Raw genomic sequence first — 26,365 nt, forward strand, 5'->3', positions numbered from 1 at the left:
CTCGCTGCATCATTTATATACACACCTTCCCACCTCTACTTCTTTGATCAACAGCTCTGGCTTCATAGAACCAGAGAAGGGCGAACGTAGATAGATGGAAAGCAAGCAGGATGAATGATTGGCCCACCAAAAAAAAAAAAAAACCAAAAAACAGTGTGCCGCCAAAATACACCAAAGTGTGAAAACCTACCATAAGTCACACACTGTAGTGGTTGACAACTGAAAATGTATGTATGTATGTATGTATGTATGTATGTATGTATGTATGTATGTATGTATGTAGCTATATACACACACAGTTACAGGATCTCCTCCAGCCGGAGCCATGTACCAACCTGCGCCCCTGGCGGCTTCTTCAGGAGGATGGAGCGAGGCAGGAAACGTGTCAGCTCGTTGTTGTAGTCCGCATTGTAGATGCGCTGTAACAGTAGCAGACACATACCATCATTAACAACGTGGTTCACTGGCGCTTTGGCCCTAAATGATAACACACAATGGTTTTGCGATTTCGGCCATGATGTGGTTTAACAACTATAACTTTTTTGCAAAAAAAAAAAAAATTAATTTCTTCTTGCTCCATTTGTTTGGGCCCGTTTTCGTATACATATTATAGTAATACCGTATATTCTATAGTTTCTTTTACTAGGAAAAAATGTTTTAATTTTTTTAATTTGCTAATTTTACACACATTTTTTTTTTTTTTTTTTTTTAAACCTGTCCCATTTCTGCCACACAAGAAACCTCTGTGCATTATTCAGTTGTTAATTCTGATCTTTTGTGCTGTGTTTGGGGAATCCATGGAAGCTGCAGTCACAGAAGAAAATGGTTCATAGCGTTGATACCAGTCCCTAGCCGAGCCAAAATCCAGCAGCTGCGCCATAATCGGGCACAAACTAATTTTCACTGCCCACCTAATAGCCTCTGCTCACTACAATATGCCCATTCAGTGCTGTGCAAGCAACTAAAAACCACTTAAAGGGAATTGGTCAGGAGGTTTATGCTGTGTAATCTGGGAGCACCATAATGTAGGAGCAGAGACCCTGATTACAGTGATGTTGTGTTATGCTGCTTCACTACAATCAGTGTTTTATCAGCGGGAGATTACCGTATCACTACAGGACTCTGTCCTCATGCCTCCTAGACTAACCTCACCCCTCAGTGATTAGCATCCTCCTGTCACTATACAATCTATACAAAAAGCTGTGGTGTGGGGAGTTATACGCAGCTCAACAACTGAGCTCCGCTAGATCTGCAGCAGAGAAAGCAGCGACTATCACAACAGCTGCACCCAGTAAAGTAAGTGATACATTGCTGGAATCAGGGTCTCTGTGCCTACATCATACTGTTTTCAGATTACATAGCAGAAACCTGCTGACAAATTCCTTTCAGGCTATGTGCACACAAAGTATTTTAAACTCTGTCAAACCCACCGAGTTCTTCAAGCAGAAGACGCTTCTGGAATAAACACAGAGTTTCCTGAAATGTCTTGTGGTGATCTTTTCTTTTTGGTTATTTCCTGACGGTTCTATCCGCCAGTGGAATAGCGTTTCCTATGATTTTGTATCATCTTGTTCGGGCCAATTTCTCTTATTTCATTGAATAGTGATGTAATGGCTAACGGATTTTTAAGAAGAAAATATGACAAAACGCTCTACGAGAAGTCCAGGCTTCTTCTGAGCTTTCCCAGTGACTTGTATTGTAAAGTACAGAGTGTCTTCGGAGCAGAAAACACCAGAATAGTCGAGTCACTTCTTACAACTGTTTGTTGATTTTAGAAACCTGAAGAAGTGGTTAAAAGATACTCAAAAGCCTGAGCATAAGAATAGCAAGTCAGGTTTACATGCTTTTGAGCGTTTGCTGATAAGTTTTCAGGCGTTTTCTGCAGCCGAATCAGTCTGACAATGACTAACAATAAAATTAGACCTACTCCAGACATATACAACACTGCAGGTTTAACCCCTTTACAACCTTGAGCATATAAGTATATCGAAGGTCATGTCCCTGCCTTTGATGCGGGCTCCGGTGCTGATCCTACATATGACAGCTAATTTAATCATCTGACATATGCCCCTAACAGCCAAGGGCAAAATCACAATCCACCTGCGGCTGTTAACTTGCTAAATACCGCTCTCAATCTCTTGGAAGTGGTATGTAACTTGACTGTGCCAAAAGAGTGTCATAAGACCCACCCATTGGCGTCCGTCACACAATCATGGGGCATCGATGGGTTGTCAGGACAGGGATTGTAGAAAACCCCCGTGCTTGTCCTTGTACAGCTATGATCGCTGGCTTGTGGCCGGCGTTCATAGCAGATGATTTCTGCTACACAGAGCAGGGATGACTGAAGCCCTATGTGGAGCACAGGCGATCACAACTTCAAGTCTCCTAAGTAGACTATTGAAGCCAGTACAAAAGTAAAAAAAACCACAAAACAAGTTTTTAAAAATAAAAGTTCAAATCCCCCTCTTTTTTCCCCCATTCAAACTAAAACAATAATAAAAAAAAATAAAAATATGTGTATCACTGCGCGCAGAAATGTACACTATATAAAGTAAATTTATCAGATAGGTAAATGGTATAACAAGAAAAAAAAAAAAAAGCACGCTAGAATTACATTTATTTTGGTTGCTGAATATACAAATTTAAGCGGGCACCATCAAAAAACAATATTCAAATGGGATCACCTAAATGCATATCCATTAAATCACATTACATACAGAGAGAAAGAAGAATATATGCACACAAACAAGGGATCACCCAATATTAATTTTATCTAGAGAGCAAACAACATTAAAAAGCATCCAAACCATTGGACTGGTCAAATGTATCCAAAAATATACTTTGTAATAAACAATCCTAGCAGCCAGATAATCGTAATCTTACAAATCGATATGGTAATCAAAATCCATCACAATACATTTTCCATACGTAATCCCAATATCATCACAAATATTGATATAATTCCTAAGCTTTAAGTGCTGACCATGCATTTTTATCATGGCCACACAAAATATATGACCGATAAAATAACCAAATAAATATATGCTGTAAGCACAATAAAACATGAAAATCTCAGGAAATCAAAAAGGCATAAGACAAGACAAAAACCTGGGAAAAAGGCAGGGATTGACCAGTGTGAATGATGGAGTTCAAACCCATATGTATGGAACCGGCTGGAAAGGAAACATGGACCCACGCGTATTAAACACCACCTTGTCTTTTTCAAGTCATCGATGTGTTTTTTTTTTTTTTTTTTTTAAATCAGATATTTTTTATTGTACATACCAAATACAACAGTATCCATACAAATAAACAAGGTACATTTGTGTTTTTGTTTTAAAAGAAACAACCCTTCCCCCTCCCCTCTAAAGACCCATCTCCGACCAAACATTACTCCTGGAAAGAAGAGAAAACAAAAAAAAAAAAAAAAAAAACGACAATACATACATACTATAATATTTGCAACTTTTTATCATAATCTCTGTCAATACGAGATAGAGAGCCACATGTCGCCGAACAGCATAAGAAACAGTATGTATCAGTATTACGCCCTCTCCACAAGTCTTTCCATGCCACTTCTTTCAAATAACTACCGAACGCTGTCAAATTCCCCTCCTTCCTCAACATAGCATGCTGCCCCCTATCCCAATGATCGTCAATGACATTGCCAACATCCCCCACTATGAGCAACGGGACTCCTCCCTACCTGCCAGATAAATTTAGGATTTCCTGTAGTTTTTTCCCCCCCGAGAACGGTGGAGGAATATACACTGACACGACACATATCAGTCTAGCGAACACCTTACACACAAGAAATACATACTGTCCATCACTATCTATTACCACCTCCTCGAACGGAACACTTGTATGCACGAGGATTGACACTCCCCTGGCGTAGGCCGAGAATGTCGCATGGTAGGCCTTCCTCACCCATCTTTTATGCAATATACCCGTTTTTCCTTTTAGTAAGTGAGTTTCTTGAAGGCACACCAGCGAGGGTCTCTGTTTTACAATATATTGCAAAATAGCCTTACGTTTTGTATCATTGGATAGACCTCTAATATTCCAGCTCAAAATTTTAACTCTATCTCCCATCATTTTGCATAATAGTTAACCATCTCTTCCTCTTTCCATTGGTCTTCTTTACCCCCCTAAACTGGGCCCTCTTACCCAAACCTCCCCCCCAAGCCCTCATTATTACAAAATAACCCCTAACCCTACCCTTCCCTCAATAACTTCCTCCCCCAAAACGTTATAACAGACAACGTACAATCTCCTACTCCCTCTCTGTATGAGAAAGGGGAACGCTGTTGCTATCCCAGCAGTGGCTCAGAAGCCGATACTAACCAGCAGTAGATTTCCCACTATCTTCCATTCGTTCCTCCCCCCGCCCTTTAGAAACAGGATATATAAACATTTGCGCCGCCGAACACAACCTTAGCGCCTAAGAACCATACATCAAATTCTTTTAGTAGCCAATCAATATTAACCATCAACTCTATTTTCCTCCCCCCCAACCTATCACAATAGCCAGAAGACCACATTTGACCCTCCTCAGCGGTTCTTTTCTGCTCCAATACGTTTTGCATTCAAGTCCAGCCAATGTGATACTTCCTCAGGATTTTGAAAAAAGTGGACTCTGTCCATGGCCACCACACGTAATTTAGCCGGATACAGCATAGAATAAACCAGACCCAGTTCACGTAAACGTCTTTTAGCCTCTCCAAACTTCATCCTGAGCTTCTGTACAATTGTAGAATAATCAGGATATATAGATACTCGGTTGCCGTCAATAGACAGTTCCTCCATATTCCTGACCCTCCTTAGCAGAATATCCCGGTCTCTGTAATTCAGGATTTTAGCTAGAAAGGTCCGTGGGGCGGAGCCAGGGGGCAGAGGTCTGGACGGCACCCGGTGAGCTCTTTCGACCGCAAAAAGTTTAGTGAGACTGTCCCCTCCAACCTTAGTTTTCAGCCATGTCTCTATAAACTCAGTGGGGTTATTTCCTTCTGTCTTTTCAGGCACACCAATAATTCTCAAGTTGTTCCTGCGCGAACGATTCTCCAAATCATCAGTTTTAAGCTCCAACTCCGCTATGCGCTGGACATATTTTTTCTCTCTCTTTGCCAGTTCAGCAATCTGATCTTCCGCTCCTCCCACACGTTCCTCCAACAATTCAACTCTCCCCTCCATCTTATGCATAGCGGAGCGAAGAGGCAACTTCCCCCCTAAGGTCATCCACCTGGACAGTTAGGGTTGTCAATACAGACTTACAGAACATGACCGCAGAAAAGATATCCTTCAGGGTCGGCTCCCCAGTTTCATCAGCACACACATTCCCCATTTGAGCAGCATATTTCGGGGTCAGCTCAGCTAACTCAGTCAGTGGGGCATTTCTCACAGCTGGAACATTGCTGGGTGTCATGGGGGATCCGCTCATCTTCCCCTCTGCCTGTGCCCCAGCCTGCTCACACACCTGTTCCCCTGAGTCCGCCGCTCCTCCTGACCCCTCTCCACCGGCTCCCTGCATCAGCTGTACTGCACCTTCTGTCCTGGCAAATTGCTCCAGTCTGGCGATCACCTCCAGCCGCTTCTGATAGGCAGCGCTTGCTTTTGCCGCCTCTTCCACAGCGCTGTCGGCACCATCCTGGGAGCGCGTGCTGCCCGCCATCCCGACCTCCTTCTGCCTCTTGCGCGTCATTCTGTGGCTTCCTCGCTGTGCAACTGGTGCCCACCGCTCCCCGGATACTCAGGGATTCCTCCACCGGTAATTGGCGTTCGGCAGCGCCTCTAATATTAGCGCCGCTCTCCTTGCTGCTGGAGAGCACGCTGCAGTAATGGCTGCTGTTTCCCGGGTGCCGCCCGACGCTCCGGACCCAGCACCTGTACCTCAGCGTTCCACAGCGCTCCCGCCTCAGCGCAGGCGTCCGCTCCCTCCAGGGGAGATGTGTCCGGCTTCAGCAACCGCCGGCGCCGCGTCCCTGTGTAGTGGAACCCGCGCCCAAGATGGCCGCCGCAGCCCGGGGATTACACTGCCCGTCCAGGCCACTTGACTTCCCGGCATCTCCGGGCTCCAAAACCGCCGCTTTCAGGGGGTCGCCGGTCTCCTGGGATCCTAAGGGCACCTCTCCAGCCGGTGCAGCCGGTGAAATGGGCATTTATGGCAGGATTCTGTTCAGGATAACCGGAGCTCTCCTAAGGTGCGTCCTTTCTCCTGGACTACATAGCCACGCCCCCAGTCATCGATGTGTTTGCATGACAACCTGAGGTCCCCTTGAGACCTCTATGGTTGTCAGTGCCGGCTTGCTGTGAGCGCCGCCCAGTGTTTGGCGCTCATAGCAAGTGAGTAAATCTGCTATATAGAGGCGATCTGATCATCGCTCCTATGTAGCAGAGCCAATCGGGTTGTGGCAACTTCTAGTCTCCCATGGAGGCTATTGACGCATGCCAAAAGTAACAAAAAATTGTTTTTAAAAATAATTTATATATAGAAAGATATATAATTGTCTAAGGGGTACTTCCGTCTTTCTGTCCGCAACGGAAATCCCGCGTCGCTGATTGGTCTCGCCAGCTGCCTGTCATGGCTGTCGCGACCAATCAGCGACGTGCACAGTCCGATCAGTCCCTCCCTACTCCCCTGCAGTCAGTGCCCAGCGCCCGCATACTCCTCTCCAGTCACCGCTCACACAGGGTTAATGCCAGCGGTAACGGACAGCGTTATGCTACGGGTAACGCACTCCGTTACCGCTGCTACTCAACTTTTTACTATTGATGCTGCCTATGCAGCATCAATAGTCAAAAGATGTAATGTTAAAAATAATAAAAAAACAAAAAACCTGCTATTCTCACCTTCCGCCATCTTCCGTTCACAGAGATGCATTGCGAAATTACCCAGAAGACTTAGCGGTCTCGCGAGACCCACAAGTCTTCTGGGTAATTTCGCAATGCATCCTGGGAACGGAAGATGGCGGCAGCCTCGCTTCGCTGGATCCCGACGGGTGAGTATAGAATTATTTTTTATTTTAATTATTATTTTTTTTTTTTAACAGGGATATGGTGCCCACACTGCTATATACTGCGTGGGCTGTGTTATATACTGCGTGGGCTGTGTTATATACTGCGTGGGCTGTGTTATATACTGCGTGGGCTGTGTTATATACTGCGTGGGCTGTGTTATATACTGCGTGGGCTGTGTTATATACTGCGTGGGCTGTGTTATATACTGCGTGGGCTGTGTTATATACTGCGTGGGCTGTGTTATATACTGCGTGGGCTGTGTTATATACTGCGTGGGCTGTGTTATATACTGCGTGGGCTGTGTTATATACTGCGTGGGCTGTGTTATATATTGCGTGACCTGTATTAACGCATCAGGTATTCTACAATATGTATGTATGTATATAGCAGCCACATAGTATATAGCAGTAGTATATAGCAGCCACATAGTATATAGCACAGGCCACGTAGTATATAGGAGCCATGTAGTATATAGCAAATACTACGTGGCCCATGCTATATACTATGTGGCTGCTATATACATACATATTATAGAATACCCGATGCGTTAGAATCGGGCCACCATCAAGTAAGTGAGTGTGTGTGTGTGTGTGTGTGTGTGTGTGTGTGTGTGTGTGTGTGTGTGTGTGTGTGTGTGTGTGTGTGTGTGTGTGTGTGTGTATATATATATATATATATATATATATATATATATATATATATATATATATATATATATATATATATACGGCGTAGCGAGAACAAAAGTCAAAATTACGTTTTTATGGTCGCCGCGACATTGAATTAAAATGCAGTAACGGGCGATCAAAAGATCGTATCTGCACCAAAATGGTATCATTAAAAACATCAGCTCGGCGCGCAAAGAATAAACCCTGACCCGCCCCCAGATCACTAAAGATGGAGTCGCTACGGGTTTTGGGAAAACGGAGCAATTTTTTTTTTAAATAGAAAATTTTGGAATTTTTTTTCACCACTTAGACACCAAACATGTCTATGTTTTTTTTTTTTATCTGAGCTCGTAATGACCTGGAGAATCATAATGGCAGGTCAGTTTTAGCATTTAGTGAACCTAGTATAAAAGCCAAACCAAAAAAAAAAAAAAAAAAAAAAAAAAAAAAAAAAGAGTGTGGGATTGCACTTTTTTTTGCAATTTCACAGCACTTGGAATTTTTTTCCCCGTTTTCTAGTATACGACATGGTAAAACCAATAGTGTTGTTCAAAAGTACAACTCGTCCCGCAAAAAAAAAAAAAAGCCCTCACATTGCCATATTGATGGAAAAATAACAAAGTTATGGCTCTGGGAAGAAAGGGAGCGAAAAACGAAAACGCAAAACCGAAAAAGCTTCGGGGGTTAAGAGGTTAATGCAAAGAAGTGGAATATTCTGCAATGGTCGAGTCAATCACCAGCAATTCACATATTTAAAACTAAGTGGTAAAGTTTTTCCTTTTAGAGAGTGACAAGCCAAGTCTGGCATGTCAGAGTGAGGAGAGGTATAGGCCATGCATAATCGTCTGGGAAATTTTGGTGGTAAAAATACACTATTTCTTTCATGTCATGTCAATTTGCATTAATTCCTGAAAAACACCTGAAGGGTTAATAAACTACCTGAAAGCAATTGACAATATATTAAGGGGCGCGGTTTTTAAAATGGTATTACTATTGGGGTTTTTCCAATATATAGGACCCCCAAAGTCAAGTCAAACATGGATAAGTCCCTAAAAAAATAAATTTTGCAAATTTCCTGGAAAAAAAAATGAAAATAGCCGGATTACTTACGGTAATGCTCTTTTAATGAGTCCATGACAGCACCCACTGGAGAGATAGGGATCCGCCCCAAGGAACAGGAAACCTACAGAGACATAAAAGGGGGCGGTCCCCCTCTCCTCCTCAGTTTAATTTCAGAGTACCCGGAGGACCGCCAGTGTTAGTCAACCATCACAATGTTTTATCAGAATATAAACTTCATAGAAGTAATTACATTGGCTTTTATTCGGGAGGGATGTGACTGGGTGCTGTCATGGACTCATTAAAAGAGCATTACCGTAAGTAATCCGGCTATTTACCCTTCGCCATGACAGCACCCACTGGAGAGATTTCCAGAGACCAACACCTAGGGGGGGACCACCGTGCTGAGGATAGTCCTGCCAAAGTGTAGGTCAGAGTCGGAAGACAGGTCAAGCCTGTAGTGATTATAGAAAGTGGAAGGAGCCAACCAAGTTGCAGCCTTACATATATCCTCGATTGGCACGTTCCCTTTTTCGGCCCAGGAAGAAGCCATGGCTCTGGTGGTATGTGCTTTGATACCCTCCGGAGGTTCTTCATTTTTCATGGAATAGGCCAACCGGATAGCGTCTCTTATCCACCTGGATAATGTTGCTCTTGTGACTCCATATCCTTTCTTTTTGCCCTGGAAGGATATGAACAGAGCCCTACTCTGCCTCCAACTACTAGTTTTCTCAATATATTGCAAAACTACTCTCCTGACGTCTAGAGTATGGAATTTTTGCTCTTCAGGAGTAGAGGAGTCTTTAAAGAAAGTAGGAAGATGTATCTCTTGTGACCTGTGGAACTTCCCTGCTACCTTAGGAAGGTATAAGGGGTCCGGTTTTAAGATTAGTCTGTCATGAAATGTGAGAAGGTAAGGTTGATCTATCGACAAGGCCTGAATGTCGCTGACTCTTCTAGCCGATGTTAAGGCTACTAAGAAGGCTGTTTTTAACGACAAGTGTTTTAAAGATGCTGTTTCTATAGGCTCAAACGGAGATTCTGTTAGAGAGTCTAAGACTAGATTTAGATCCCAAGGAGCTACCCTAGGTATGTGGACAGGAGTAACTCGTTCACAGGCCGTGATGAAGCGGGATACCCATTTATTACCAGCGATATTATGGCCATAGAGGGCACCCAGAGCGGACACCTGGACCTTTAGTGTGTTAACTGACAGACCTAACTCTTTCCCTTTCTGTAGAAATTCTAGTATAGATTTTATTGGGACTTCAGAGGGGTTTGAACTAGTATGGAACTGAAGAAACTTCTTCCATACTTTGGTGTAAATTTTTGTGGTAGATGGTTTCCTGCTAAGCAGGAGTGTATCAATTAGGCCTTTTGAAAAACCCCTGGAATTTAATATCTGCCTTTCAAATTCCAGGCCGTCAGGTGGAGGCTGTCCACCTGAGGGTGGAAGAAAGGTCCCTGAGAGAGAAGGTTTGGGATTGAGGGAAGGACCCAAGGATCCGTCACCGACATTGACCGCAGGCACGAGAACCATGGTCTCTTGGGCCAGAATGGCGCTATCAGTATTATCCTGGCCTGCTCTTCCCTGATCTTCCGTATTACTTGTGGAAGCAGAATTATCGGAGGGAAAGCGTACGCTAGCTTGAATTGCCAGGGTGTTTGAAGAGCATCTAGAATGTCCGGGTGATCTGCACGGGACCGAGATGCGAATTTCTGGACTTGTTTGTTTTGTTGCGAACAGGTCTATTTGGGGCTTGCCCCATAACAATGTTATCTTGTGGAAAATGTGAGGATTGAGACACCATTCTCCTTGATGAAGAGTGTGTCGACTTAGAAAGTCCGCTTGTTGATTGTCCTCTCCTTTGATGTGGACTGCCGAGAGGGACAACAGATGCTTTTCGGCCAGGATTAAGATACTGTTTGCGGAAGACATTAGAGCGTCTGATCTTGTGCCGCCTTGTTTGTTTAAATACGCCACTGTCGTAGTGTTGTCTGAACAGATTCTGACGTGGCTTCCTCGTAGCTGTGGGAGAAATTGACGCAGTGCATAGTTTACCGCATTCAATTCTTTTAGGTTTGATGAATATAAATCCTCATTCTTATCCCAGGTTCCCTGGCAGAATCTATCTCCAATGTGTGCGCCCCACCCGTGGGGACTAGCGTCCGTAGTTATCGTGTGGGATGGAGATATTACCCAAGGGACACCCCCCGCTAGGTTGTCTTTATCTAACCACCATTCCAAGGAGGATAAGACTTTCTCGGATAAAGTTATTTTCGATTCAAGGTGCCCCAGAAATTTTCTCTGTTCCCGAAGTATCTGATGTTGTAATGTTCGGGTATGAAGTTGTGCCCACTGAACGGCTGGAGTACAGGAGGAGAGGGATCCTAGCAAGGACATTCCTGCTCTCAGGGACATTTGAGGTTTGTGAATGGCCGCCACTACTTTACCCTCTAGAAGAGATATTTTTTCTTGGGGAAGTAGACATTTTTGCTTTATGGAATCTAGATTAAACCCCAAAAATGTCTGAAGAGAGAGTGGGATAAGTCTGGATTTTTTATAGTTGACGATCCAGCCCAGGCTTTCTAAGGACGAGACAGTGTCAGCTAATCGTTCCGCACACTGAAGGGACGAATTTCCTACAACTAAAAAATCATCTAAGTAGGAAATGATTAATGTGTCTCTCTGGCGAAGGTAGGCCATTACTTCTAACATTACCTTCGTGAAGATCCTGGGTGCCGTGGAGAGACCGAAGGGCATGGCTGTATACTGGAAATGATGAATCTCCCCCTCAAGAGTTACTGCCACTCTTAAGTATTTTTGATATCTACTATGGATAGGGAGATGGTAGTAGGCATCTTTTAAATCAATGCCGCCCATTCTACAATTTTAATAAATGTATTGAGTTTTTTAAGATTTATAATTGTTCGAAATGAACCATCGGGTTTAGGGATTAAAAATAACGGAGAGTAGAACCCTTTACCCTCTTGTCCCTTTGGCACCCTAACTAAAACATTTTTAACTATAAGACTTCTAATTTCCAGTTCAAGGGCCTTCTGTTGCACTGGTGAGGAAAGGGCTGTTAAAATAAAGGAATCATGGGGAATTTGGAGGAATTCTATTTTCATTCCTTCCTTAATAATATTTAGCACCCAGGAACTTGACGTGATTTTTCGCCATTGGGGAAAGAAAAATTTTAACCTACCCCCTACTGGGGTGTCTGGTGTTTCAGAATTTATTGTCTCTACGAAAGGGGGGGCCTTTAAACATAGTGCCACCCTGTTTTCCCTCTCTTGTGGCCCATCGTGACGATCTTTCGGTTTGTGTTCTTTTCCCGAACGGCCTCTTCCTAAAGGTCTTCCTATAGAAAGGAATTGAGGGGGTCAGGGAAGGCTTTTTTCCTCTCTTTAGCTTTTTTGAGGATCTCGTCTAATGCTTTCCCAAACAAAAACTCACCCTCACACGGAATAGCACAGATCTTAGCCTTTGACTGCGTATCCCCCTTCCAGCTCTTCATCCATAACGCACGTCTGGCATTATTAATCAGACCGGCTGATCTTGCTGCAAGGCGAAGAGAGTCAGCTGAAGCATCGGCCATGAATGCTGCTGCACCTCTAATTAGTGGTATCGCATCCCGCAATTTTTGTCTGGAGACCCCCTGTTCGATCTGTTGATCCAGCTGATCAATCCAAACAAGCATGGATCTAGCAGTGCATGTACTGGCAATTGATGGTTTAAATATGCCCGTGGAAGCCTCCCGTGGAAGCCTCCCATGATCGTTTTAGTGACGATTCTGCCTTCCGATCTAGAGGATCAGAAAGTAGGCCCGCATCCTCGACTGGTAGAGCTGACTGTTTTGAGGTGGAGGCGACTGCAGCGTCCACCTTAGGGATTTTAGTCCATGAAATTAACTCCTCATCATTAAAGGGGTACTTCCTTTTGGAGGCTGACGGGAGAAAACCTCTCTGGTCCTGTTTCTCCCATTCCCTCTTTATCAGTGCCTTAACCGCAGGAATTACTGGGAATGCTCTTCTCTTCCTCTCTGCCAACCCTGCAAACATGATGTCTTGTGCAGTTTGGTCATCTTTTGCATCCTCACAACCTATAGTATTCCTGATGGATTTTACTAGGTTGTCCACCCCATCAAGGGGAAAACAAGCTCGACCCTCAATGTCGGAATGAGTTGAGGAAGAGGATGATGCCTGCGAGGAGTCTGAGTGGATAACGCCTTCCTCCTCGGACTCAGAGCTGGATATAGCCTTTTCTTTCCCGGATTTTTTAGGGGGGGTACTGGCTTGTGAGATGGCCTGTAATTCCTCTCTAATTATGGCCCGTATATCTGTGACCGACATAGATGGACTCTGCATTGTTTCCGCCATACATTGATTGCAGAGTTTTTTGGGGTGGGAATCTGGGAGAGGCTCGTCACATAATGCACACTGTTTGTGCTTAGATTTCTGTCTCTTTTTTGCCTGGGAGAAGAAGACATTTGTGGAAAAGGGTGTCAGCTTTATAGGCAGAGGGGAAATTACACTCACCCAGTGAAGCTGTACGGTACCGAAATAGGAGGCTGCGACTTTCTGGATCTTGAATCCTTGGTCTCACTCCTGTGGCTGGCATCTGAGGACCTTCTACTGGCTGGTTCACCTGCTGGGTCCACTGTCTTGCCTGGGGACGACATGTTGCATCGCCTGTGCGTTTGCAACTTCCCCCTTTTTATACAAGATCCGGTCAGTAAAACTTTTTTTTTTTTTTTTTCTTTCTCACAGCGGTGTACTGCGCATGCGCGAAACCGCGCTTTCCCCCACCTCTGTGTGAGTGACCCGGAAGTGTTCCTCTACCTCCGGGTCATTCTGGGGATTCTTACACCGCTCCACGCATGTGCGGCCGCCATCTTATCCTGGCCTGCGCTATGGAGCGGTGTACCGGCTGCCGCTGCAGCTGTGCCGCAGATCCCGGACCCTTTACCTGCTGGTCCGCGTCTGGAGCCTCTTCAAGGCCGCACCTCTGCAGCGTTGCTGTATGGAATCGGCGGCGTCCCCCGGACTCAGCCGTCCCACATGCCGGACAGACGAGGGGGGAGCCGTCTAACGGAGTCTCCCCCGACGCTGCATCTGGACTGCATCCCCTGCCGTTCCCGCAGAAACCGCACAGGCGGATGCTCCTAGCCCAGGTATGATCTTCTGTAGTCTTCAGAAATCCTGTCCCCTGGGAACAGGAAACCTAAACTGAGGAGGAGAGGGGGACCGCCCCCTTTTATGTCTCTGTAGGTTTCCTGTTCCTTGGGGCGGATCCCTATCTCTCCAGTGGGTGCTGTCATGGCGAAGGGTAAAATTACTGATACATTTTTAAACCTCCTGAAATGCTAACAAAATAAAAACATTTTACAAATGGTGCTGATGAATAGACATGATGGAAATGTTATTTATTAATGGTTTCCTGTGGTATGAATATCTGGAGTAAAGGGATTAAAAAGCTCAGTCCTAGGACCCCTACTCTTCTCCATCTACACCTTCAGCCTGGGACAGCTCACAGAATCCCACAGTTTGCAGTATCATCTCTACGCCGATGACACGCAGATCTACCTATCCGGACCTGACCTCACCTCCTTACTTACCAAAATCCCACAATGTCTATATCAGCTTTCTTTTCAGCTCGCTTTCTAAAACTGAACATGGACTAAACAGAATTTATCTTTCCCCCATCTCACTCTACCCCTCCACCAGACCTATCCATCAATGTCAATGGCTGCTCACTTTCCCCAGTCCCATACGCTCGGTGCCTCGGAGTGATCCTCGACTCTGCCCTCTCTTTCAAGCCTCATATCCAAGCCCATGCCTCCTCCTGCCGACTCAAACTCAAAAATATTTCCCGGATCCGTGCATTCCTTGACCATGACACCACAAAAACACTAGTACATGCCCTCATCATCTCCCGCCTCGATTACTGTAACCTCCTACTCTCTGGCCTCCCCTCTAGCACTCTGGCACCACTCCAATCCATCCTACATTCTGCTGCCCGACTAATCTACCTGTCTCCCCGCTATTCCCCAGCCTCTCCCCTATGCCAAGCCCTTCACTGGCTTCCTATCGACCAGAGGCTACAGTTCAAAAACCCTTACTATGACATACAAGCCATCCACAATCTCCTCCATACTCATACATCTGTAACCTCGTCTCCCGGTACTTACCCACACGCAACCTTCGATCCTCTCAAGATCTTCTCTACTCCCCTCTTATCTCTTCTTCCCAGAATACAAGACTTCTCCCGTGCTTCCCCCATATTCTGGAACTCTCTACCACAACACATCAGACTCTCACCTACCATAGAAACCTTCAAAAAGAACCTGAAGACCCACCTCTTCCGACAAGCCTACAGCCTGCAGTGATCCTCAGTCTACTGAACCGCCGCACAACCAGCTCTACCCTCTCCTAGTGTATCCTCACCCACCCCCTGCAGTCTGTGAGCCCTCGCGGGCAGGGTCCTCCCTCCTTATGTACTTGTGTGCCTTGTACTGCTCATGTTTATTGTACTTGTCTATATTTGCCCCCTTTTCACATGTAAAGCGCCATGGACTAAATGGCGCTATATAAATGTATAATAATAAAATAATAATAATCATTCAAAGTTTGAAAATGGCTAGTTTTTTTTAAACATTATCAAATTTCTTATATATTTTTTTTTTTAATAAACACAAAACATATCGACCTAAATTTACCATTATCATAAAGTATAATGTGCCACGAAAAAACAAATCTCAGAATCAGCGTTCCAGAGTTATCACCACATAAAGTGACACTGGTCAGATTTTAAAAATTTGGCTCCCTCACTGTAAGGCCATGTTCACACTTTGCGGTGTGCTCTGCAGGTTTATCCCGCAGCGGAATTGATAAATCTGCAGGGCAAAACCGCTGCGGTTATCCCTGCAGATTTATCGCGGCTTGTTCCGCGGTTTCCGCTGCGGGATTACTCCTGTACTATTGATGCTGCATATGCAGCAATATGCAGCGTCAATAGTAATGATAAAAATAATAAAAATTGGTTATACTCACCCCCTCTGATGTCCGGATCTCCTCGGCGCTGCACGCGGCGCTCCGATTCCAAAGATGCTGTGCCGAGAAGGACCTTCGTGACGTCACGGTCATGTGACCGCGGCGTCATCACGGTCATGTGACCGCGACATCACCACAGGTCCTGTTCGCACAGCAACTCTGACCGGACGGCCGCGTGCAGCGCTGAGAGAGGAGTATAGCATCATTTTTTATTTTAATTCTTTTTTTTTTTTTTTTACACTATTTATGCTTCCCAGGGCCTGGAGGAGAGTCTCCTCTCCTCCACCCTGGGTAGCAACCGCGCATTATCCGCTTACTTCCCGCAACGTGGGCACAGCCCCATGCGGGAAGTAAGCGGTTCAATGCATTCCTATGTGTGCAGAATCGCAGCGATTCTGCACAAAGAAGTGACATGCTGCGGATTTTAAACCGCTGCGTTTCTGCGTGTTTTTTCCCGCAGCATGTGCACAGCGGTTTGCGGTTTCCATAGGGTTTACATGTTAATGGAAACGCCATGGAAACTGCTGCGGGCCCGCAGCATCAAAATCGCCGCGGATCCGCGGTAAAAACCGGGAAGTGTGAACATGGCCTAGGTCTCCACTTTAATTGTATCTCAATTGTTTCATTTAAAAAATAAATAAAATAGTGGCCTGCAGAGCTGAAATCACCAAGATATTCAGTCACTGTCCATATGTTTCTGGACCTATCAGTGCATATGTCTATTTTTGTTAACACTTTTTCAGGCAGTTAAAGAACATGCTAACCTGACAAACCATGTGTGCACATAAAAACATTTACTGATGAAAAACCCACAGCCCATTACAGCAGCTGCAAGGTGGGGGTTATAGCAAATCCCAGCCATATGCTGAAGAATCAAAGCCAAGCAGAATTTCACATCTGATCACAGTCAATTGGATCTGGATTTTCACAGATTTTACCATGATCACAGCGTACAAGGAAAGCAGCATAATACCCGCGGCTTTGGTTGTAGATTTGCTGTGATTGCAAATTGTTGAAAAATTGAAAAATGTGGAAGGTTTTACATATCTAAAGTCTGGTAGATGTGACTTACCTTTAGGGCGCGCCCCTTATCTCTAGTGTGCTCCCGCATGACCCCATATGCCTAGAGTTCACCCGTACGCATAGATTGCCCCCATACCCAGAGAGCGCCCCCTCAAAACTACCACACCCAAAGAGCACCCCCTCGCGACCCCGTACCCATAGAGCACCCCCATACATAGTAACATAGTTAGTAAGGCCGAAAAAAGACATTTGTCCATCCAGTTCAGCCTATATTCCATCATAATAAATCCCCAGATCTACGTCCTTCTACAGAACCTAATAATTGTATGATACAATATTGTTCTGCTCCAGGAAGACATCCAGGCCTCTCTTGAACCCCTCGACTGAGTTCGCCATCACCACCTCCTCAGGCAAGCAATTCCAGATTCTCACTGCCCTAACAGTAAAGAATCCTCTTCTATGTTGGTGGAAAAACCTTCTCTCCTCCAGACGCAAAGAATGCCCCCTTGTGCCCGTCACCTTCCTTGGTATAAACAGATCCTCAGCGAGATATTTGTATTGTCCCCTTATATACTTATACATGGTTATTAGATCGCCCCTCAGTCGTCTTTTTTCTAGACTAAATAATCCTAATTTCGCTAATCTATCTGGGTATTGTAGTTCTCCCATCCCCTTTATTAACTTTGTTGCCCTCCTTTGTACTCTCTCTAGTTCCATTATATCCTTCCTGAGCACCGGTGCCCAAAACTGGACACAGTACTCCATGTGCGGTCTAACTAGGGATTTGTACAGAGGCAGTATAATGCTCTCATCATGTTTATCCAGACCTCTTTTAATGCACCCCATGATCCTGTTTGCCTTGGCAGCTGCTGCCTGGCACTGGCTGCTCCAGGTAAGTTTATCATTAACTAGGATCCCCAAGTCCTTCTCCCTGTCAGATTTACCCAGTGGTTTCCCGTTCAGTGTGTAATGGTGATATTGATTCCTTCTTCCCATGTGTATAACCTTACATTTATCATTGTTAAACCTCATCTGCCACCTTTCAGCCCAAGTTTCCAACTTATCCAGATCCATCTGTAGCAGAATACTATCTTCTCTTGTATTAACTGCTTTACAAAGTTTTGTATCATCTGCAAATATCAATATTTTACTATGTAAACCTTCTACCAGATCATTAATGAATATGTTGAAGAGAACAGGTCCCAATACCGACCCCTGCGGTACCCCACTGGTCACAGCGACCCAGTTACAGACTATACCATTTATAACCACCCTCTGCTTTCTATCACTAAGCCAGTTACTAACCCATTTACACACATTTTCCCCCAGACCAAGCATTCTCATTTTGTGTACCAACCTCTTGTGCGGCACGGTATCAAACGCTTTGGAAAAATCGAGATATACCACGTCCAATGACTCACCGTGGTCCAGCCTATAGCTTACCTCTTCATAAAAACTGATTAGATTGGTTTGACAGGAGCGATTTCTCATAAACCCATGCTGATATGGAGTTAAACAGTTATTCTCATTGAGATAATCCAGAATAACATCCTTCAGAAACCCTTCAAATATTTTACCAACAGTAGAGGTTAGACTTACTGGCCTATAATTTCCAGGTTCACTTTTAGAGCCCTTTTTGAATATTGGCACCACATTTGCTATGCGCCAGTCCTGCGGAACAGACCCCGTCGCTATAGAGTCCCTAAAAATAAGAAATAATGGTTTATCTATTACATTACTTAGTTCTCTTAGTACTCGTGGGTGTATGCCATCTGTACCCGGAGATTTATCTATTTTAATCTTATTTAGCCGGTTTCGCACCTCTTCTTGGGTTAGATTGGTGACCCTTAATATAGGGTTTTCATTGTTTCTTGGGATTTCACCTAGCATTTCATTTTTCACCGTGAATACCGTGGAGAAGGTGTTTAATATGTTAGCCTTTTCCTCATCATCTACAACCATTCTTTCCTCACTATTTTTTAAGGGGCCTACATTTTCAGTTTTTATTCTTTTACTATTGATATAGTTGAACAGTTTGGGATTAGTTTTACTCTCCTTAGCAATGTGCTTCTCTGTTTCCTTTTTGGCAGCTTTAATTAGTTTTTTAGATAAAGTATTTTTCTCCCTATAGTTTTTTAGAGCTTCAATGGTGCCATCCTGCTTTAGTAGTGCAAATGCTTTCTTTTTACTGTTAATTGCCTGTCTTACTTCTTTGTTTAGCCACATTGGGTTTTTCCTATTTCTAGTCCTTTTATTCCCACAAGGTATAAACCGCTTACAGTGCCTATTTAGGATGTTCTTAAACATTTTCCATTTATTATCTGTATTCTTATTTCTGAGGATATTGTCCCAGTCTACCAGATTAAGGGCATCTCTAAGCTGGTCAAGCTACCCATAGAGCGCCCCCTCACATCCCCGTACCCATAGAGCGCCCCCTCACATCCCCGTACCCATAGAGCCCCCCTCACATCCCCGTACCCATAGAGCCCCCTCACATCCCCTGTACCCATAGAGCGCCCCCTTCACATCCCCGTACCCATAGAGCCCCCTCACATCCCCGTACCCATAGAGCCCCCCTCACATCCCCGTACCCATAGAGCCCCCTCACATCCCCTGTACCCATAGAGCGCCCCCTCACATCCCCGTACCCATAGAGCGCCCCCTCACATCCCCGTACCCATAGAGCCCCCCTCACATCCCCGTACCCATAGAGCCCCCTCACATCCCCTGTACCCATAGAGCGCCCCCTTCACATCCCCGTACCCATAGAGCCCCCTCACATCCCCTGTACCCATAGAGCGCCCCCTCACATCCCCGTACCCATAGAGCGCCCCCTCACATCCCCGTACCCATAGAGCCCCCCTCACATCCCCGTACCCATAGAGCCCCCTCACATCCCCTGTACCCATAGAGCGCCCCCTTCACATCCCCGTACCCATAGAGCCCCCTCACATCCCCGTACCCATAGAGCCCCCCTCACATCCCCGTACCCATAGAGCCCCCTCACATCCCCTGTACCCATAGAGCGCCCCCTCACATCCCCGTACCCATAGAGCGCCCCCTCACATCCCCGTACCCATAGAGCCCCCCTCACATCCCCGTACCCATAGAGCCCCCTCACATCCCCTGTACCCATAGAGCGCCCCCTTCACATCCCCGTACCCATAGAGCCCCCTCACATCCCCTGTACCCATAGAGCGCCCCCTCACATCCCCGTACCCATAGAGCGCCCCCTCACATCCCCGTACCCATAGAGCACCCCCTCACATCCCCGTACCCATAGAGCGCCCCCTCACATCCCCGTACCCATAGAGCGCCCCCTCACATCCCCGTACCCATAGCCCCCCTCACATCCCCATAGAGCCCCCCTCACATCCCCATAGAGCCCCCCTCACATCTCCGTACCCATAAAGCCCCCCTCACATCCCCGTACCCATAGAGCCCCCCTCACATCCCCGTACACATAGCGCCCCCCTTACATCCCCATAGAGCCCCCCTGGCACCCATAGATCCTATACAGCCCCCTGTACCATTTACAGCACGCAGATGCGATAAGGACGAGTTTCTCCCCACTGAGGATTCTACTGTCCAGACCCACAGGAGACCAGCAGGGAACCTGAGACCATGGAGACTACAGCGCAGAGCGGCCAGTGCCTCCTGCCGGTGAACGTCCCCGTTATTCCCCCTTGGTAGGAGCCTCTTCACTCAGCACTGGCACCATTACCTCCTGGAGGGGTATCCATGCCGGGGGGTTCTCGTAGGGGGGCAGGAAGACCACGGGGTACGGGTACTCCTCATAGGCTGCGCGCCCCTCCATCACTGGAACGGAAAGTACAGGTCTCAGAATGACGTAAATGCGGCCACCCGTGACGTCACACACCGCCACACTCACCGGTCCCGGGGGCAGATAAGCCGCCGCACACCGCCCCTCAGCTCTCCCCACTTCCGGCTGCCTCGGCCCCACACCGAGCAGCGGCAGCGTCGTCCGTTTCCGGCGTCCCCTCGCTGCAAGCTCCGCCCCCGTGATCCCTGGGGCCGCGGATCGCAGGTCTACAGGTGTCCGCGCTATTGCCGTGCGGCTCCACACGGGGGCGCTGTAAGGTGACGGTCCTCACTGACCGGAGGGGATGTAGACCGATACACGTAGTACAATGATGGAGACCGGTGTAACGTTCCCGCGGGCTCAGCTCCGTCCTCCGCCAGTGTCTCACAGGAGGCTGCGCCCTAATGTGCCCTCCAGGGACCCCGTCGCCATCACCTGCTGGCCGCAGACCCCACACAGGCCCGTGAAGAAGAAGCTGTAGGGGGCGCTGCCGCCCTGACCAACGAGCAGCTTATGGCGCACAAATGATAGAACAGGGAAAGGACCTAATAAACCGGCAGGACGGCGCCGCCATTCCTGTACAGGTAGTGGATGACAGGTTCCCTTAAAGGGAACCTGTCACCCCTAAATCGAAGATGAGCTAAGCCCACCGGCATCAGGGGCTTATCTACAGCATTCTGGAATGCTGTAGATAAGCCCCCGATGTATCCTGAAAGATGAGAAAAAGAGGTTAGATTATACTCACCCAGGGGCGGTCCGGTGCGGTCGGGGTCACACTAGTGTGTGCAATGTGAGACTCGCCTCAATACCCGGCCGCCAACACTCGGCACCGCAGCGTTCAGCTGCATAGAAATACACGCATCCGCATGCTTCAGTCTCGCCGGGTATTGATGAGACTTGCACGAGTTTCTCGCATTGCACTCGCAAGCAGGGCCGTATTTGCCACTAGGCACTTGAGAGCACGTGCCTAGGGCGGGGACAGGCGGGGGGGCGGCACCTGAGCAAGTGTTTTGTTTTTTTTTTCGTTTTTTTTTTTTTTTTTTTTTGAATACTAGTTCTGTGGGTCCCTTCCTGAAGACAGGGGGCGGCAGAGCGGCAGCCAGAACACGTGGTGCTGGTGCCGACTCTCCCTACTCCCCCTCACAGTGACCTCACTGACCCCATGCTCACAGCCTCACTGGTGGTGCCGGCCGGAATGTGACTGCTGAGGTGGAGCGGCGGCGCCCTGTGTGCCGACCCTGTGTCCTGTCCTGGACTCGCACATTGCTGGCCAGGAGCTGGAGGACTCGCAGACAGTAGAGCAGTACATGCACAGTAAGTAGTGTACTGTCTCTGTGACTCTGTCTGTAACGATCTCCCTCCTTGCTCCTGCCCGCGCGCTGCCTGCTGCACGGCTGTCTGTGACTCACCTCACGGTGCTCACTTCTTCCCTCACATTCCTCCTCAGCCTCATTTCTTCCTGTAGTGCCTGAGGCTGGAGGAGCCGTGCAAACACAGCAGCCCTGAATGTATGATATCTGTTTGATCTTTCCTCCCGGCAGACGGACCCAGAGAGTGAGTGGTGGGGGTGGGGTATAATACACCCTCACTCACTATCTGGGTCCTGGGAGCAAACATTGCCAGTGCTGGTGTGCAGAGCTGTGTGTGTGTGTGTAGCTCTGTGTGTGCGGAGCTGTCTGTGTGTGCGGAGCTCTGTGTGCGCGGAGCTGTATGTGTGTGTCTGTGTGTGCGGAGCTCTGTGTGCGCGGAGCTGTATGTGTGTGTCTGTGTGTGCGGAGCTCTGTGTGCGCGGAGCTGTATGTGTGTGTCTGTGTGTGCGGAGCTCTGTGTGCGGAGCTGTATGTGTGTGTCTGTGCGGTGCTGTGTGTGTGTGTGTGTGCGGAGCTCTGTGTGTGCGGAGCTGTATGTGTGTGTCTGTGTGTGCGGAGCTCTGTGTGTGCGGAGCTGTATGTGTGTGTCTGTGTGTGCGGAGCTCTGTGTGTGCGGAGCTGTATGTGTGTGTCTGTGTGTGGAGCTCTGTGTGCGGAGCTGTATGTATGTGTGTGTGTGGAGCTCTGTGTGTGTGTGTGCGGAGCTGTGTGTGTGTGCGGAGCTGTGTGTGTGTGCGGTGCTGTATGTGTGTGTGGTGCTGTATGTGTGTGTGTGCGGGCAGCGGAGCTGTATGTGTGTGTGTGCGGGCAGCAGAGCTTTATGTGTGTGTTGGCTGGCAGCGGAGCTGGCTGTGTGTCTGTGCGGTGCTGTATGTATGTGGGGCTGTATGTGTGTGTGGGGCTGTGTGTGTGGAGCTGTATGTGTGTGTCTGTGCGGTGCTGTGTGTGTCTGTGCGGTGCTGTATGTGTGTGGGGCTGTATGTGTGTGTGCAAGGAGCGGAGCTGTATGTGTGTGTGCGCAGAGCTGTATGTGTGTGTGGGGCTGTGTGTGTGTGGAGCTGTATGTATGTGTGTGTCTGTGTGGAGCTGTACGTATGTGCGGAGCTGTCAGTACCAGTGTGTCGCCCCATCCCGGACCAACTTTTTACTATTGATGCTGCCTATGCAGCGTCAATAATAAAAAGATATAATGTTAAAAATAAGTAAAAAATTTAAAAATTGTGCTATTCTCACCTTCCGCCGTCCACCGATGCGCACGATGCTGCCGCCAGCTTCCGTTCCCAGTGATGCATTGCAAAATTACCCAGATGACTAAGTCATCTGGGTAATTTCGCAATGCATCACTGGGAACAGAAGCTGGCGGCAGCATCACGCGCATCGGGACAGCTTCGGTGGACGCCGGAGGGTGAGTATATAACTTTTTTATTTTAATTCTTTTTTTAACAGGGATATGGTGCCTATACTGCTATATATATTACGTGGGCTGTTATACACTGCGTGGGCTGTTATACACTGCGTGGGCTGTTATACACTGCGTGGGCTGTGTTACACACTGCGTGGGCTGTGTTACACACACTTTGTGGGCTGTGTTACACACTGCGTGGGCTGTGTTACACACTGCGTGGGCTGTGTTACGCACTGCGTGGGCTGTGCTATATACTATGTGGCTGTGTTATATACTATATAATACAGCACTGAGGGGGTATAGAGCTGGAGTAACAGATCTACTCCCTCATTTGCATATGTATGCAAACTGATTTCAGATGAATGAACTGAACATGTAAAAATATTGCTGGAATTGTCTTTGAAAGAGCTACATGGGCATATACATAGATTTGGACCCCTTACTGATTCCCTATGGGACTTGCGAACATGTGCAGCACTTGCGGTTTTACACTTACGATGAGACAAAAAAACACTGCTAGCAGCGTTTTTTTCCGTTGCTGCAAGTACCGCATTTATCGGATCGCGGCAAAACTGCAAGTGCGGCACATGTCCGCAAGTCCCACAGGGAATGAATGAGACCGAACGCAGTGTTGCCGTAAGTGATGCGTTACGTGGCAGATGCAGAAAAACTGCCGGATCGGCCACGAATGGTAAAAATCGCTGATGTGAAAGTAGCCCAAGTCACTGCCGACAGTGTCTGCATTAGTCATACTGACCAGTGGGGGAGGCAGCACGAAAAGTGCCTAGGGCAGCAGAAACTCTAAATACGGCCCTGCTCGCAAGTGTGACCCCGGCCTTACGATGATACCTGGTGATGAAATCTGTCTTGTGGTTGTTGTGTAATCAGTGTTAAAAGTTTTCCCTTAACCCCTTCATGACCAGATGTATTTTCGTGTTTGCGTTTTCGTTTTTCGCTCCCCTTCTCAGAGCCATAACTTTTTTATTTTTTGGTCAATATGGCCACGTGAGGGCTTGATTTTCGCGGGACGAGTTGTACTTTTGAACGACACCATTGGTTTTACCATGTCTTGTACTAGAAAATGGGAAGCAAATTCCAAGTGCTGTTAAATTGCAAAAAAAAGTGTAATCCCACACTTGTGTTTTTTGTTTGGCTTTTTCACTCGGTTCACTAAATGCTAAAACTGTCCTGCCATTGTGATTTTCCAAGTCATTACGAGTTCATAGACACCAAACATGTCCAAGTTCTTTTTTATTGAAGTGGTAAAAAAAAAAAGGCGCCATATTCCAATACCCGTAGCGTCTCTACTTTTCGGGATCTCGGGTCAGGTGAGGGTTTATTTTTTGTGTGCCGCTCTGACGTTTTTAATTATACCATTTTGGTGCAGATACGATCTTTAGATCGCCTGTTATTGCAATGTAGCGGCAACCAAAAAAAAAACGTAATTCTGGCATTTTGAATTTTTTTCTCATTATGCCGTGTAGCGATCAGGTTAATCGTTTTTTTTATTGATACAATAGATCGGGCGATTCTGAACACGGCAATACCAAATATGTGTATTATTTTTTTTTTTAAATTGTTTCATTTTGAACGGGGCGAAAGTGGGGTGATTTGACCTTTTATATTTTTTAAGATTTTTAAAAACTTTTTTTTACTTATTGCATGCTTTAACCCCTTTCTACCATTGGACGTACTATTCCATCCATGTGGGGTGGGCCCTACTACCCAAGGACGGAATAGTACGTCCAGCACGATCAGCTGCGCTCACGGGGGGAGCGTGGCCGATCGCGGCCGGGTGTCAGCTGACTATCGCAGCTGACATCCGGCACTATGTGCCAGGAGCGGTCACGGACCGCCCCCGGCACATTAACCCCCAGCACTGCGATCAAACATCCTTCAGTGTTCTGGCGGTATAGGGAAGCATCGGGCAGGGAGGGGGCTCCCTGCGTGCTTCAATGAGACCCTCGGATGTCATGATTCTCAATGGCGAGAGAACATAGCCCAGCATATATAAGAACTAGCTCTTGGAAGATGGAATCTAAACTGACCATGAACTAAACCTGCCGCACAATTAACAGTGGCCGGGTAGCATGCCTACGTTTTATCCCTAGACGCCCAGCGCCAGCCGGAGGACTAACTAATCCTAGCAGAGGAAAATACAGTCCTGGCTCACCTCTAGAGAAATTTCCCCAAAAGGCAGACAGAGGCCCTCACATATATTGGCGGTGATTTTAGATGAAATGACAAACGTAGTATGAAAATAGGTTTAGCAAAATCGAGGTCCGCTTACTAGATAGCAGGAAGACAGAAAGGGCACTTTCATGGTCAGCTGAAAACCCTATCAAAACACCATCCAGAAATTACTTTAAGACTCCAGTATTAACTCATAACACCAGAGTGGCAATTTCAGATCACAAGAGCTTTCCAGACACAGTAACGAAACAGCAGCTGTGAACTGGAACAAAATGCAAAAACAAACAAGGACGAAAGTCCAACTTAGCTGGGAGTTGTCTAGTAGCAGGAACATGCAAAGAAAGGCTTCTGATTACATTGTTGACCGGCATGAAACTGACAGAGGAGCAAGGTTATATAGAGACTCCCACATCCTGATGGGAACAGGTGAACAGAGAGGATGATGCACACAAGTTCAATTCCACCAGTGGCCACCGGGGGAGCCCAGAATCCAATTTCACAACAGTACCCCCCCCTCAAGGAGGGGGCACCGAACCCTCACCAGAACCACCAGGGCGATCAGGATGAGCCCTATGAAAGGCACGGACAAGATCGGAGGCATGAACATCAGAGGCAGTCACCCAAGAATTATCCTCCTGACCGTATCCCTTCCATTTGACCAGATACTGGAGTTTCCGTCTGGAAACACGGGAGTCTAAGATCTTTTCCACAACGTACTCCAACTCACCCTCAACCAACACCGGAGCAGGAG

At 46.9% G+C, this 26,365-nt stretch overlaps 1 protein-coding gene across 2 annotated transcripts in view; it reads right to left on the reverse strand.

Moving 5' to 3' along the window:
- The window catches only part of PDZD11 (PDZ domain containing 11), a 33,170-nt gene extending 12,318 nt beyond the window's left edge, over nucleotides 1–20,852 (reverse strand). For both annotated transcript variants that reach the window (XR_013221262.1, XM_077284958.1), the window contains exons 1-3: nucleotides 20,716–20,852; nucleotides 20,548–20,642; nucleotides 336–419 (exon numbers count right to left, since the gene is read on the reverse strand). Coding sequence is in view for 1 of the 2 variants with exons in the window: in XM_077284958.1 (XP_077141073.1) it covers nucleotides 336–419; nucleotides 20,548–20,640 (177 nt within the window). In the remaining variant the exon portion in view is untranslated. The remainder of the gene's footprint in view (nucleotides 1–335; nucleotides 420–20,547; nucleotides 20,643–20,715) is intronic.
- Nucleotides 20,853–26,365: the final 5,513 nt, after the last annotated feature.

The sequence above is a fragment of the Ranitomeya variabilis genome, chromosome 2, assembly GCF_051348905.1.
Source record: "Ranitomeya variabilis isolate aRanVar5 chromosome 2, aRanVar5.hap1, whole genome shotgun sequence".
NCBI lineage: Eukaryota > Metazoa > Chordata > Amphibia > Anura > Dendrobatidae > Ranitomeya > Ranitomeya variabilis.